Raw genomic sequence first — 13,599 nt, 5'->3', positions numbered from 1 at the left:
CCGCGTCGACCCAAACGGACGGTCGCGGACAAAATGGGTCACCCCATTGAAGTTGCTCTATCGAAGGAACCCTTTGCGTGGCTGACGCACCAGGCAGCTATTTCAGTTCCACTCCCGCTCCCAAGTCTCAATCCTGACAGCACCGAAAAGCAATGCAAACATGCCATCCCACAAGCTGGGTGCACAAACAGATCCACGACAGCCAACGGATCTGTGCCTTGCTTCTGTGCACTACCGCCTCCAACAAGCTCACAGCTCACCCTGTGCATTTCAAAACCGAACCGAAAAACCATACCGAATAAACTAAACCAAACCGATTTTATGGTTTTTATGATTTATGGTTTCGGTATGGTTTGAACTTTTCATATCGATTTGAACTTTGGTTTTTATGGTATATACCGAAAAATCGAACGGTTAACCGAATAAACCGAAGTAAAAATAAATTTATATTTCTTGAGATGAACAACCATACAAGTTGTCATTTTTCTTGTACATGAGTCAAATTCACTAATAAGCATGTAAAATTTTCTTGTAACATAGTCATTTTTCTCTTTTTAAAATGCTAAGCACGTCCATAACCATCAACAGATGAATTAATGCATGCATATATACTTATATATATAGTCATATACTATTTGTGTAAAATAGTATGTGTTTTGAGTCATAGATTTGCAAATTATTATTACGTCATTTTCAAATTCGCGTCAACTTTGGTTTTTATGGTATATACCGAAATCATACCGAAATAATTTGGTATATACCGAAACCGAACCGTATTTTAATTTCATACCATATTTATCGAAGTATTAATACCGTACAAACTGAAAAATCGTATAAACCGAACCATATAAACCGAATAAACCGAACGCACAGGGTGACTCACAGCTACCCCCGGCACCCAAAAAAAAAACTAACAACTACAGTATCACCATACCATTGCGGCATCACCGCAGCAAAAGTATCAGGCTTTGGATCAGATGGTTTCCCTTCTTTTATTCAAAAAATAATAAACACCGCAGCAAAATTATCGTCCATGTCACAAAGGTTAACACAACAAAGAAGCGGAGCCAAAAGATGGTGATCATATTAAACATGGCATTTATATAGTGACAACGTCAATACATCAGACATAACATCAGTGCTAAACTGCTAGACTAGCTAAATCAGTAATCATAGAAATGACCAATGATCGAAATTAGATACGTACATAGGAAAGCACACCCATTGTGGTGCTTACTAATAGAATTCGCTAAATGAAGACAATCGTGAGCTCCGGGTACTGGTGCACTATGTACAAACTTACCCCTGTCGCTTCTAGTATACCATAACTTTTGCTCCTGCTTCATGTCTTGGTTTTAGTCTGCTTGGTTGAGTGGCCTGTCTCGCGCTTGTGACGGCTGGAATCTGATACAAACCTGAACGTCTCTGCACACCCTGGCTCGCAGCAAACGTAGGGCCTGTCGCCGGTATGAACCCTGAGGTGCTCCGTCCTGGCCCATGCCCACTTGAAGGCCACGTCGCAGCCCTCCCACGGGCACTTGAGCGGCCGGTCGTCGGTGTGAACCTTGCGGTGCTGCAGCAGATACTTGTGCGTGAAGAACTTCTTCCCACAGCCCTCGACCGGGCAGATGTCACGCTCGTGCAGGGACAGTTCCTTTTTCGTGTCGAAGCTCATTGAGCAGCCGTCGATAGTGCAAGTGTACCCTTCCACGCGCATCGGATGATCTCTTGGAGTTGGAGCCCTCTCCTCTCCTGTAGCTTTCTTCAATTGCTTCGTCGTTTCGGTGTGAACCTTGTGGTGCTGCAGCAGAAACTTGTGCGTGAAGAACTTCTTTCCACAGCCCTTGACCGGGCAGATGTCAAGCTCATGCAGGGACAGTTCATTTCTCGTGTCGAAGCTCATCGAACAGCCCTCGATGCTGCATGTGTACCCTTCGACGTGCATTGGATGATCTCTTGGAGTCCTCTCCTCTCCTGTGGCTTTCTTCAGTAGCTTCATCGTTTTGGTTCTGGTTCTGTGCTTACGCTGAGAAAACTCCAGCTTAGTGGCAGGGCCCACAGAAGGACCCCCCTTGGTAGCAGATGGGTGCTCCTCATCATCCTTTGCAGCAGTTGGAGCCATCATCTTGCTGTCTCCTTTACTCATGTTCATTTGCTTCTTTGCTTCAACCTCAATCTTCTTTGGTGGCCTTGTTCGCGAATGGGAAGTAGCCTTTGGCTTTGGACGGCAAGCATGACCATCATCCTCCTCTGTCATATCTGATTTTAGCCTGTTTGCTCTATCGGCAATCCTAGAGCTGACACGAGGAACCACTGCAGCTGGCGAGGGGTGGGACACATCAGCAATACCTTTTAATGGTTTCGAGCTGTGCCCCTCAGCTAGTCTGGGCCTCTTGGTGTCTATTGTTACCTCCACAGCCATGTTCCCCCTTTTCTTGCTTGATTTTGGTACATCTGTTATGGTGCCACTATTTCTTTTCGAGGCTTGCACTCCACTAGACTTGTCAGCCTCCTTCGCTTCACTGCTTTCAATTCTCTGAGCTAGGAATGGATGGACCTGGTTTGACATCCATGCTTTCCCACACCACCGGCCAGCCAAGACTACTTTCTTCTGCCTGTCTTGACTCCCCTCGCAATTTTCCCGTTTTACTGGTGAGTTGTCAGGAGAACTGCAGCCAAATGCCCTATAGATGACCCTGTTGTATGGTATTTGTTTGTTATGTAAAGGAGATTTGGCCAGATTTGCACTGTAGTAAAGATTGGTTCCCAGCTTTACAGCCCAATCACTGCTTGTTGGTATTGATTCCTCATCCTGCAGAAGCTCTTCTATCATCTTCCTGTCCTCCATGTTGGCTTCCCTGAAATGGATGTCCTTCCAGCCATGCTCAACTTCCATTTCTGCAGCTAACGACCTTGCTTCTGCTTCTATTTTAAGATATTCTGTACAAACCATAACAAACAAGTCAATTATGCTTTCAGAACCAAGAATCAGTATCATGAGCACCTCAAGCACAACAGGTCTAAATTTAATTCGTGACGTTACCAACGTTGATGCGAGTATAATGTGCTTTTGAACAATAACTGCATTAACATATTCAAGTACAATCACAATGAGCCACTGCCCAGTCATACCGAGTAGATGAAGCATTAGAGAGGATGCCACAAGTTCAAAACGCATTAGATTTATAAAAAGGTGCATTGCACTCGATCATGATGAGTAAGCAGCTTGATGGCTAACCTGGACGACATAAAAGAATAACATGGGCCCCACCAATTGCTTGGAGTTGCTTCTCAACCTCGACAGCATGCTCAAGACAAAATACATGCATTCTCGATGAATCCTTATCAATTTTCACAATTGGTTTATTTAAGTTGTCCATCGTGGTTGTAGAGATCCTAGGGTCACCCACAGAGATTGCAGCGCTGTTACATCTAGCATCATTATCTGCACCGCTGGCATCAAGTGGCTCCTTCACAGTCTCTTTTGACCTTGACGGTTCAGGTTGAACCTTCTGTTCCATTGTCCAATAATTATTCTTTAGCTGAAAACCTTGAGACAGTGCCATCTTAAGTTGATATTTGTTTCTTGTGCGAACACCTCTTGGTCCATTCGAAATACCTGAGCCACCAATACACCGAGAGCTCTGGGATGATGGTCTTTGTTGCCATTTAATGCTACTTGAGAGAATCTTCGTTCCGTCTAATTCGCTGGAGTCATGAGAGACCTTAATTTTTTTGTTCCGATTATCTTCATCAGTGTCCGGTTGATTTCCATAAGCAGATGCCAGAAGATCAGGAGCAGAATTTCTAGTGACAGGTCCAGCATCATTGGCATATGGTTCAAAACTGGGTCCTGCATGTTGATCAGGAATACATACATTGCATCAGATAACAAAAAAAATGTTGTAAGAGAAAGAAACTAAGATGAAATCCACTTTAGCATAGCAAATGAGCAAAAAAAAAAACCCAATTAGAGCTACACAAGTTACATCCATGTATGTTTGTCTCTACAAGCATCGAAGACATCTGCGACTGTTCTCTGTTTTGAATTAATGTGATAGTCCATTGGTCTCCTAGGAGATATGCTCATAAACTAATACTACCTCTGTTCCTAAATACTCCCTCCATTCCGAAATAGATGACTCAACTTTATACTAACTTTAGTACAAAGTTGGGTCATCTATTTTAGAACAGAGGGAGTATAAGTCTTTGTAGAGATTCCACTATGGAGTGAATCTACACTCTAAAATGCATCTATATACATCCGTATGTGGTCCATAGTGGAATCTCTACAAAGACTTATATTCCCTCTGTCCCAAAATAAGTGTCAACTTTATACTAACTTCAGTCCAAAATTGTACTAAGCTTGAGACACTTATTTTGGGACGGAGGGAGTATTTAGGAACGGAGGGAGTATTACGCAATGAGCAATCAAATTTATCAAGTGGCACATTTTCCATGCAATAAGCAATGCATCCTGTAATTCTGGATACCGTCTCTGAAAGAATAACATACATTATTCTGTGGTGGGCAACGTAGCATGATCAAGGAATGGAAGTTTCAAGGCTATGCTCTTTTTTAGCTGTGAAATTTTAAAGAAGGTTATACGTTTCCAATAAAATAAAATCAGAAGGCCAAATCTGCATCCATTTTAACCACTGAATTCCGAATGGTCTAGTTATTTATTTACTTTTGAGAGTCCAAATGGTCTAGTTATAACTTCTAAGAGATTATAAAATCATAAATAATCTGTTGACTACTTCAAGAACTTATGCAAATATCAGTAACTCGGCGAATAAAGAAGCCCATGCTGATCAGGAAAAAGGGAAGACGAGTCAACATAAAAACTTGATGCTATATGTTGTAAAATATGTAACTTACGTAGAATGCCACCATTGGTCCCTTCACTTCCAGCTGCATTAGCCAGATGACTCCCACCAGAACCAACAAGCTGATCATTGATCGAATTATAATCAGAAGACATGAAGTATTTTGATGCACACTCTCTTGGTTTGATGACAGCAACACAGGAGAAACTTAAAATCCCACAGCTGACACAGGATAATAAGCCCTGATCTAAGAGCCCAGCAGCACTGATTACATCCTCCTTGTCACCTTCTGCATTATGTGAATCATGTGTACATCTTGACAACTTGGATTTAGGTATTAATTGGGATCTTGAACGCAAAGCTGAAAGAACAGGACCATCATGAGCATTTATAGGAAGAATAATACAAGAAGATCCATCATTCAGAAGACAACTAAGCAGTTCATTATCTTGAATAGCATTTTGGACAAATAACTTCTTGACCAATTGTCCCCCTTCACCCTTCTTCTTCTCCTTCAGTCTAGAACTGCGTGGTTCCATTGTCCCAATGGACGGGTCCCTAGATATATAACAGTTGGAAAACAATAAGTAAAAGGTCCACAAAAATATACAAAAAGCATTGCGCTGGGTGCCAATTCCAAGCACAGAAAGAGAGCTCCAACGATATATACGTGAACAAAATTCCCAGATTGAAGCGTTGTCACTAAGTCATGGCTACTGTAAGACACGGAACGGAAAAATATACAACTTCCTTTCATGGTTACCAGACTATATCATTAAACCAGGGCTACTTTAAGACACACAAATGAAAAATATACTTCCTTGACTGGGTCAGAGAAACTTAAAGTGGAACATCAAATATTGTCAAGCACTGGTCACAGAACCATATATTATGATTTAACATACATGAAAGTTGCAGATTGCACACCTGCTGACCAATTATTTTCAGGTGAAAACATGATATAAGTTGGACAATAACAAGGAATTATAAGAACGGCATATTTTCTGTATTGAGGCAGGAAGCTAACAGAATATCTCATAAGAACAGTATGCATCATGAAGCATGCAATTTGTGTCAAATACCTGATGCACATTGACAGTGCAAGTTCGTAAAGCAGTTGATAGTGCGACAGCATGGGAGGTTGATTGATTGAGGCTCTCCTGACTGCTGCCTCTTTCGCTACTCTCCACCATTCAGGAGTAGCTATATTTGATGCCTCACCGCAGTTGAAACCTGCCCAAATCGAATTGGTCCACATGGGGTTATTATAAATTGCAAGAGCCAACAAAGTGATGGCCACGTAACAGCTAAAGTTCAGTTTTCCAATGGCATGCTAGAGGAACGAAGTACCCTCATGTGTTCACTAGAAATACACATCCTGCATTTGCATATTGCACACCAGCCTAGATGAGATGAATTGACGAAGGCCCCATGTCAAGATGCATAAACAAACTCAGGACAGGGATACGTTAATATAACTATATATAAACCCAGGGTCGTGCTTGCAAAAATCATCTAGCAAACCTATGTTTAACACAACTACAGGTTTTGGACATGATGTTTGGCACACACTGGACATGCATAATTGCGTATGCATGCATCAACCAGAAATGCAGTGTACGAAAGGAGAATTTTCCGTGATGTTAACTGGTGCGAGCGCTCACCATGGCTGAAACCGCAGTGATATGATCCTGGGAAGGTGACCACGAACTCCCCTGCATTCTGCACCAACCTGTTCCAATGCACAGAACCAGGCCCCCGTCAACAACCACACACACACACGTATCATCAGATCAAATCGTTCAAAATCGGGAGAGAGCAGCACCTGCAGCAGGGCACCCCCGAGCCGACGAGCAATTCAGGGGACAGCAGGGTCGTTTTCTGCCCCAGCGTCGCGAATGCTTCTGCACCGCAATTTGACGGAACCACCATGCAGTCAGAGCAACAGAGGACACGGCGGAACTAGCACAGGAAACAACAAACGGCTGTCCTCACCTAGGGCGTTCACCTCCCCGGCGTAGCCGTGCACGCGCACGACGTCCTCGAAGGCGAGCGCGGCGTCGCGCGGCACCCCGTACCAGGTCTTGGCGGCGCCGAGGTGCATGTAGTTGAGGCTGTGGAGGTCGTGGTCCTCGACGTGCCAGGCGAACCAACTGAAGAGCATGCCGACGTAGAGCATGGGCGTGGTGACCCCAGGCACGTCCTCGCGCATGAACCGCAGCAGCGATCCGGGGCCCCTGGCGGCGGCGCGCATGTTCCAGGCCGTCTCCCCGACGTGCGCGGGCTGGGGGTTTCCGGGGCGCGCGGCGCAGGGGGGGAAGCCGGAGCCGGGCATGTCGCTGGCGTAGTCGACGGTGACGGGGCGGTCGGCGGAGGCGGCGCGCCAGAAGAGCGCCTCGTGGTCGAGCGGGGAGAGGCGGTCGCCCTGGAGGTGCCTGGAGGCGGGGACGCCGAGGCGGGCGAGGAGCGGGCCGCGCGCGGCGGCGGCCCGGGACTCGAACTGCGGGAGCGTGTAGCGGCGCGCGGAGAGCCAGACGGTCTGGAGCGCTGGGCGCGGGCGGCGCGGGCAGAGGCCGAGGTACTGGTGGCGGACGGGGAAGGACGGGGGCTGCGCGTGGTCGTCGGCGTCGGCCTTGTCGTTGGCGGCGAGGGAGCGGGCGATGTTGGCGAGGGTGGCCTTGCGGGGCGGGCGCGCGCAGGGCGGCACGACCTTGCAGATGCCGAAGGGCGCCGCGGCGGGCTCGATCCTGAGCAGGTAGGCGACGGGGTCCGCGAACTCGGCCGCCGTGGGGCGGAACTCCGGCGCCAGCGGCAGGGCCCTCAGCCACGGCGGCACCGCGTCGCTCGACGCCCCGGGCGGCGACGACGGCATCGCGCTCGGCGGGCGGTTTCCGCTCAGACGCTACACGCGCATTGGGGTGGGGTGGGGAGGCGGGGCAGAGGGGAGGAGCGGAGAGGTTTTGCCGTTTTGGGGCCCGGGGGTTTGCGTGGAGCGCAGAGGAGGAAGGCGGAGGGGAGGGGAAGGGCGCGTCCAAAGTAAAGCCTGCGCGCTTTTGCCGAACCGCAGCGGTTGGTTCGTCGTGGCTGTGGACTCGAGTCTTGGTTGGGTCGTTTGCCCGTCCGTCTGTGGTTACCGGCTTACCACTGTGCGCCGGTGGCGCGGTAAGTCGGTAACTACACGTGCGCGGTTTCTTTCTCGCTTGCGGTTGGTTGGGGCCTTCGCGGAGAACTGCATCCTCCCAGTCACAGAAATACGTAACGGCCCTTTCATCAGAAAGAAAAAAACGTAACGGCGCCCAGTGCCATTTTCCTTTTCTTTTCCCCTAATAACGAAGATGCCTTGCCATTTTCGGCCAAACAAATGCGCCAGTTTCTTTTCAGTAGAGATGATTGATGGTTCGACCAAAAGGTAAAAAAAAAAATGGTACCGTTGGAACTTGGAAATTGACACGGATTTCTTCATGTGAGAGGGCAAGTATTCTTCTACGAACAAAATGTGGGTCCTCGGCCCCGGACTATAAGCAAGATCTACCACATACTGTAATAAGTTACAGGTTTACACGCGCGCAGGTAGACTAGACCCCCTCCTACTCGCCTGCCTAGGATGCCACTATCTACCATACCTTCCGTCACCTGTCAAACTCCGTGGGATGATCGATGACGATACCAGGCGTGAAGAAAGCCAGCGATGCTTTGCAGCCTGTCACCGATGATGGATCGATGGATGGATCAAAGACTTCAGGAGGTCGTCGCCTGGGACTGGGAGGCGAGGAACGCCGAGTACTTGGCCCGCTCCACCTTGTAGCGTTTCAGCTCTTTGATCGCCGCCAGCAGCACATGCAAGCACACTGGCGCAAAGAATGGCTGCAAATTAAAAATAAAGTCAATTTACAGGGCAGCTTGTGTGGACTTCCAAGTCTTCAACGACGCTCCATTCATGGTTAAATCTATACTAATCCTGTATTATTAGACAACACTTCAAAGGTGGAACTGTTGAAGGAACATGGGAGTTACCCGTGTACAGCTTTCGCTCAACATCACGACTCACATAAGAGGAGGTGGCTACGGCTGCTGACTACAATGCTATAGCCTTGCTTTAAAATCCAAGGTTGAAGAATGTAGCAATAACACTAGTTTATTTTTACTTTTTTGTTTAGGACAAACAATTCGAAAGTACCAACCTGCCAAACGTAAACTTAAGTGAGGTCTATAGTTCAGTGAATACTAACCATGTAAATGGCGAAGTAGTGCTCCACGGAAGCATAACTGATTGACATAATGGACGGATGGAAAAATGCGTCCTCAGCCAAAGCCCTTGCTCTCGTTGCAGACACTGCACAACAGCATAGTGTTAATAAAACCTTTACAGTCTCCACGTAACATGTGCAATAAAATGTGTGCCAAACTTGCCTGCAGAAGAGTCACCTATTCCAAGAATGGCGTTCCTTTGAGCTAAGCTTGCGGCTTCAAGTGAAAGCTCTACCTGGAAAACATTACTTGACAGACGTCAGAAAAAACCTGACCTCACTATGAACTTATGAAGTGATTTTATACTATAACTACGTGAAGAACTAGAGATAATAACAATGGACTCCATGAATGTTCAGGGTCTTTATACTATAACTACGTGAAGAACTAGAGATAATAACAATGGACTCCATGAATGTTCAGGGTCTTTATACTATAACTACGTGAAGAACTAGAGATAATAACAATGGACTCCATGAATGTTCAGGGTCATGAGGCATGTGGAGTTTTGTCTGAATATTCTGCTGCTTACCCAGAGTCAAAAACAGTAGCAGAAAAATAAATAAAGAAGTACTGCTACAGATGGCCGTGAACTATCCATTCAGCAAGAGTGGTAGAGGAACAAACCTGCCTCCCAATTTCATCCATAACAATCATTCTTGGGAGCGATTGGACCTGTCAACAGAAACAACATTCGTCGGCATCTGTGTGAAGAACAACAATTTATATTATCTCATCCAGAAATTCTGATGTAATACCAAGCTGGAAAGAGATTCCAAGGTGGCGACACATGACAAAAGGTTGGAACATGCATGATGTCTGTATAGTAAATCCAATTCCCTGTGAGAGTTATGAAACAAGAAACCAATAATAATTGTTAAGAGTCTTCGAAGATAACTCCTGTAAAGAACCTTAGAGATCAACAGGTTCAACAGTTAACCAAAAACTAAGTGTCTGAACTTAGAACGGCTGTGACCTTGAACCGTGTAGTTATAAAGTATAAAAAATAGACAGACTTTCCCGCACCAATTACAAAGTAATCATATAATTCCAGATATGATATTTAGACAAGCACTGAACTTGATGAATGTGTTCCCTGATATTATGCATACTACAATGCCGATGATTTGGAAATCTGAAAACTGTTTTAACAAGAATTTGATAATAATGATGCCAAATATGTTCTCAAGTCCGATGTGACTACAGATAAACGAAATATGCAATCCGGATTTTGTGAAATCGTGCTGTCATAACAAAATGATTTTGTGTCATGGTATCCTATTAAAAAAGCAGGGTGATATGCTCACCATTGCGCAAACCCCTTTTCACTAACTAGGAATTTAGTTGCCACATCCATGCCTTGTGCATGATAGTTTGGTTTTAGACCAAATAACTGTCTTAGCTGCCCAATGAAGATTTCCAGAGTCTCCATAAGTTCCTGTTGCACATCAATGCTTCAGCGTACAATGAACTTGCAAACATATAAGAAGGCCAAGACAATAGATGATGAATTCTACACACCTGTGATGACATTTGTCTCCGAGTCCCATGCGCCTTCTTTGAACCAAGTGAACAGCCTGGTGGGTTCCAAATAACAACACCTCCCCACATCTACATAATAGGATAACACTGTCAAGAAAAATGGTAAGCTGGACAGCACAAGAAAGGTGCATAGTACTTACTGGGGAAATAAATGCATTAGTTTTCGAAAGCTCCCCATCTGGAAGCTGCAAATACAAAGGGCATTCCCTTGCAGATGGAATATACCTGTTCATTATAGAACAAGCAGTTCAGATGACTAATGACCATCCACAAAGTTCATAAAATATATATTACACTTAGTATTCAGAAACTTTTAAGATATTATCCTATGTCTGCGTATGCTTGGAAAACCAGAATACTGGATTAAAATACGACATATTCTGTAAAGGGTGCTGTTTAGTGAAACAGAAAAAAAATAACTATCCAGCAATGGGGACAGAGCATCATCAAAAGACAATGGGATCACATATATCTACCAGCAGTTTGGCAGATGAAAAGTGAGTATGATCACAAAATGAAGCAAATTCAGAGTAGCAAGCCAGCATTGTCCTACTTGTATTTTTCTGTAATATGTTTAAGAACATTGATCATATCATGACATGCGTTGCAAAGTAAAGAGCAGAAAAAGTTCAAAGATGCGGATGTGATCTAAATAAACATACACCACAAACTGAAGAACTTTTGATCGTCCTGTAGCTGAAATCGATGTATCCAAGTGCCACTCATTTGAGTTTACCTATCAATTTGATTGCACCGCTAAATTAGTACAGCTGACACTTAAAAAAGCAGGCATTAACAAGCAGTTATCCAAATAAAGAAGCAATGGGCAAGACTAGATTTCATATGCAGACTAAGTCAGAAACATACAAAGAAAGGAATGTCTCCCATACTAAGGACATTGCCCCCCAATTTATCGTCAGAATAAGAATAAGACGACTTCGGAGTGTGGTAGAGAACCTGGAAAGAACAGGGGAAGTTGTATAGTACTTATTAATATTGACACCTTTAGAAGAGATAGAGGAGGCAAGCTTGGCCCAAACAAGGCAAAAAAGCACCTGACTCTCTATATTGATATCAGCAACTGGTTGCAGGGCCTCGACCACAGGAGTAAGGATTCTCTCGCCAATATTTTTGAACTCCCTGCATGTGGGAGGCTTAAGTGTAAAGTAAAGTTTCTAACAGCAGCAGCAATAATAGCATGTACTAGTTTGAACAAAAACCACGACAAGAATTATGGAACGAAGGGAGTACTAGCTAACTACAACCAAATAAACTGCAATTGATTCTAAACGAGGGAGCTAACAGATCTCTATAGTCAGTGCTGACATATGTTCCCATAATTCCTCAGTAATATTACTGTCATTGTACTTTATTTAAACAAATGTATCACATCACAGGACAAAGTTATATTTGAACCCATAGCAGACATGCAGCAATAACTTGAATTACATAATGTAATGTTTCTGTTCTTACCAATCATAGACCCAATCATTTGGATCAGCATTCAACAAGCTGAATGAAAGAACAACATTCCCATCTGAACCAACTGGCATGAACTCGCCTTTCCCAATGCCTGTCTCACCCTCTTCAATACCGCCATTCATGAAATACTTGATGAACACCTTGCTAATAAGTGACACAGCCTCGGCCTCATCGACCTTCCCAACAACCCAAGCATGACGGTGCTTTCCAATCACAACCCTCGTCCCCTTTCCATCATCATCCTCAGCAATGACAATAGTGTAAACCTTCATCCCATCCCCATCACCACCACCCAATGCAGAGTGCAGCAATTCATCGAACACCTCATCATCATGGAACGAGTCTGCAGCGCTCACCAAGCCGCATCGCCAAGGCGAAGCGGCAGCCGCGCTGCTGGTGCAGCCACCGTCCGACTGGACGGTGACTGACACGGAGATGTTCCCGGCAGTAGAAGACGCGGGGAGGAGGTGGTGCTGGGTCGAGATTGCCCGCTCGAGCTGATCGGCAAGGGAGGCGACGGGGGAGCCAGGGCCGGAGCGGAGGAAGACCGCGTGGAGACCGCAGGGGAAGGAGGGAGGGTGCGACTGGAGGCGGCGGGACAGGTCGGCGATTGCATCGGAGGGCAGCGGCGACCGGTGGATCTCGGTGGATTTGAGCAGCAAGGGCAGTCCTACGGAGAGAGAAAGCGAGATGCGCGCGGGTTACACGAAGAAGAGAAGAGAAAAAAAAAGGCCTAGAACTATGGAGATTTGGGGAGGTGGGGGGTAGTACCGACGAGGAAGGAGAGGAGGACCGAGGCGGTGAGGACGAGACGCTTCGTGCCGGGTTTCCTCGTGCGCGGCGGCGGCTCGTCCCCGCTGGTGGCGGTGGGCGAGGGAGGGGACGAGAGGAGAGAGGATTCCTCGGCGCCGGAAGACGAAGGTAGCGGTGGGGTCTCGTCGCCGGCGATCTCCGCCATTTTTCGAGTGGCCGGAATTGGGGAAGGGATCAGCTGGCTTTGCCGGTACAGTAGTTAGCCTGCTGAACTGAAATATGGGCCCGCGGTGCGGCCGGCTATACATTCTTTTTCCCAAAGAGTGTGATGGGCCGAGGAGGGAGAAACGGAGCTGCCCAAAAGCGCGAGAAGAACTTCCAAAGGCCTCGCCCTCGCCGAGAAGCCCAACCGTGAGGCCTGCCCAAGCAGAAGAAGAACTTCCAAAGGCATTCCTAACCCTCGGAAGGCGTTCCCAGTAGCAAATGCTCCTTGTGTGAACAGTGAAATAAAAAAAAATCAAAAAAATCTGAATTTTTTTTGTGGCATACTTTCACAAATGTTTGTTATGCATGCAAAATTTCATCGGAAAATCACATTGATGGAAGGCATGGTAAAAAAAATTGATGCTATGAAAATGTTACTTACAAAAGCATTTTCGAGCTTCGATTTTGTTTTTTTGGCACGACTTCCACCAATGTAATTTCGCGATGAAATTTTGCATGCACGACAAACATTTGCGAAAGT

General features: G+C 45.9%; 2 protein-coding genes across 2 annotated transcripts; both read right to left on the bottom strand.

Annotated features, from left to right (window-relative positions):
* Positions 1-1,060: 1,060 nt before the first annotated feature.
* LOC119269991 (lysine-specific demethylase JMJ705-like) lies at positions 1,061-7,179 on the bottom strand. The gene is made up of 7 exons (XM_037551930.1): positions 6,825-7,179; positions 6,655-6,733; positions 6,494-6,561; positions 5,912-6,062; positions 4,882-5,387; positions 3,239-3,853; positions 1,061-2,940 (listed from the first exon to the last, which is right to left on the bottom strand). The coding sequence occupies exons 1-7, from the start codon at positions 7,162-7,164 to the stop codon at positions 1,343-1,345; spliced, it is 3,357 nt and encodes a 1,118-aa protein (XP_037407827.1). The 5' UTR covers positions 7,165-7,179; the 3' UTR covers positions 1,061-1,342.
* A 1,080-nt stretch (positions 7,180-8,259) lies between these two features.
* LOC119269989 (GPI transamidase component PIG-S-like) lies at positions 8,260-13,112 on the bottom strand. Its single transcript, XM_037551929.1, has 13 exons — positions 12,873-13,112; positions 12,093-12,771; positions 11,675-11,759; positions 11,487-11,576; positions 11,282-11,355; positions 10,760-10,844; positions 10,599-10,688; positions 10,385-10,515; positions 9,836-9,917; positions 9,705-9,752; positions 9,240-9,312; positions 9,059-9,162; positions 8,260-8,693 (listed from the first exon to the last, which is right to left on the bottom strand). Exons 1-13 carry the CDS (start codon positions 13,057-13,059, stop codon positions 8,568-8,570), a joined length of 1,854 nt encoding a protein of 617 aa, XP_037407826.1. The 5' UTR covers positions 13,060-13,112; the 3' UTR covers positions 8,260-8,567.
* Positions 13,113-13,599: the final 487 nt, after the last annotated feature.

Source organism: Triticum dicoccoides, chromosome 3A, assembly GCF_002162155.2.
Source record: "Triticum dicoccoides isolate Atlit2015 ecotype Zavitan chromosome 3A, WEW_v2.0, whole genome shotgun sequence".
Taxonomy (NCBI): Eukaryota; Viridiplantae; Streptophyta; class Magnoliopsida; order Poales; family Poaceae; genus Triticum; species Triticum dicoccoides.
Note: the sequence above shows the minus strand (reverse complement) of the source record. Positions and strands in the feature narration are given on the sequence as shown.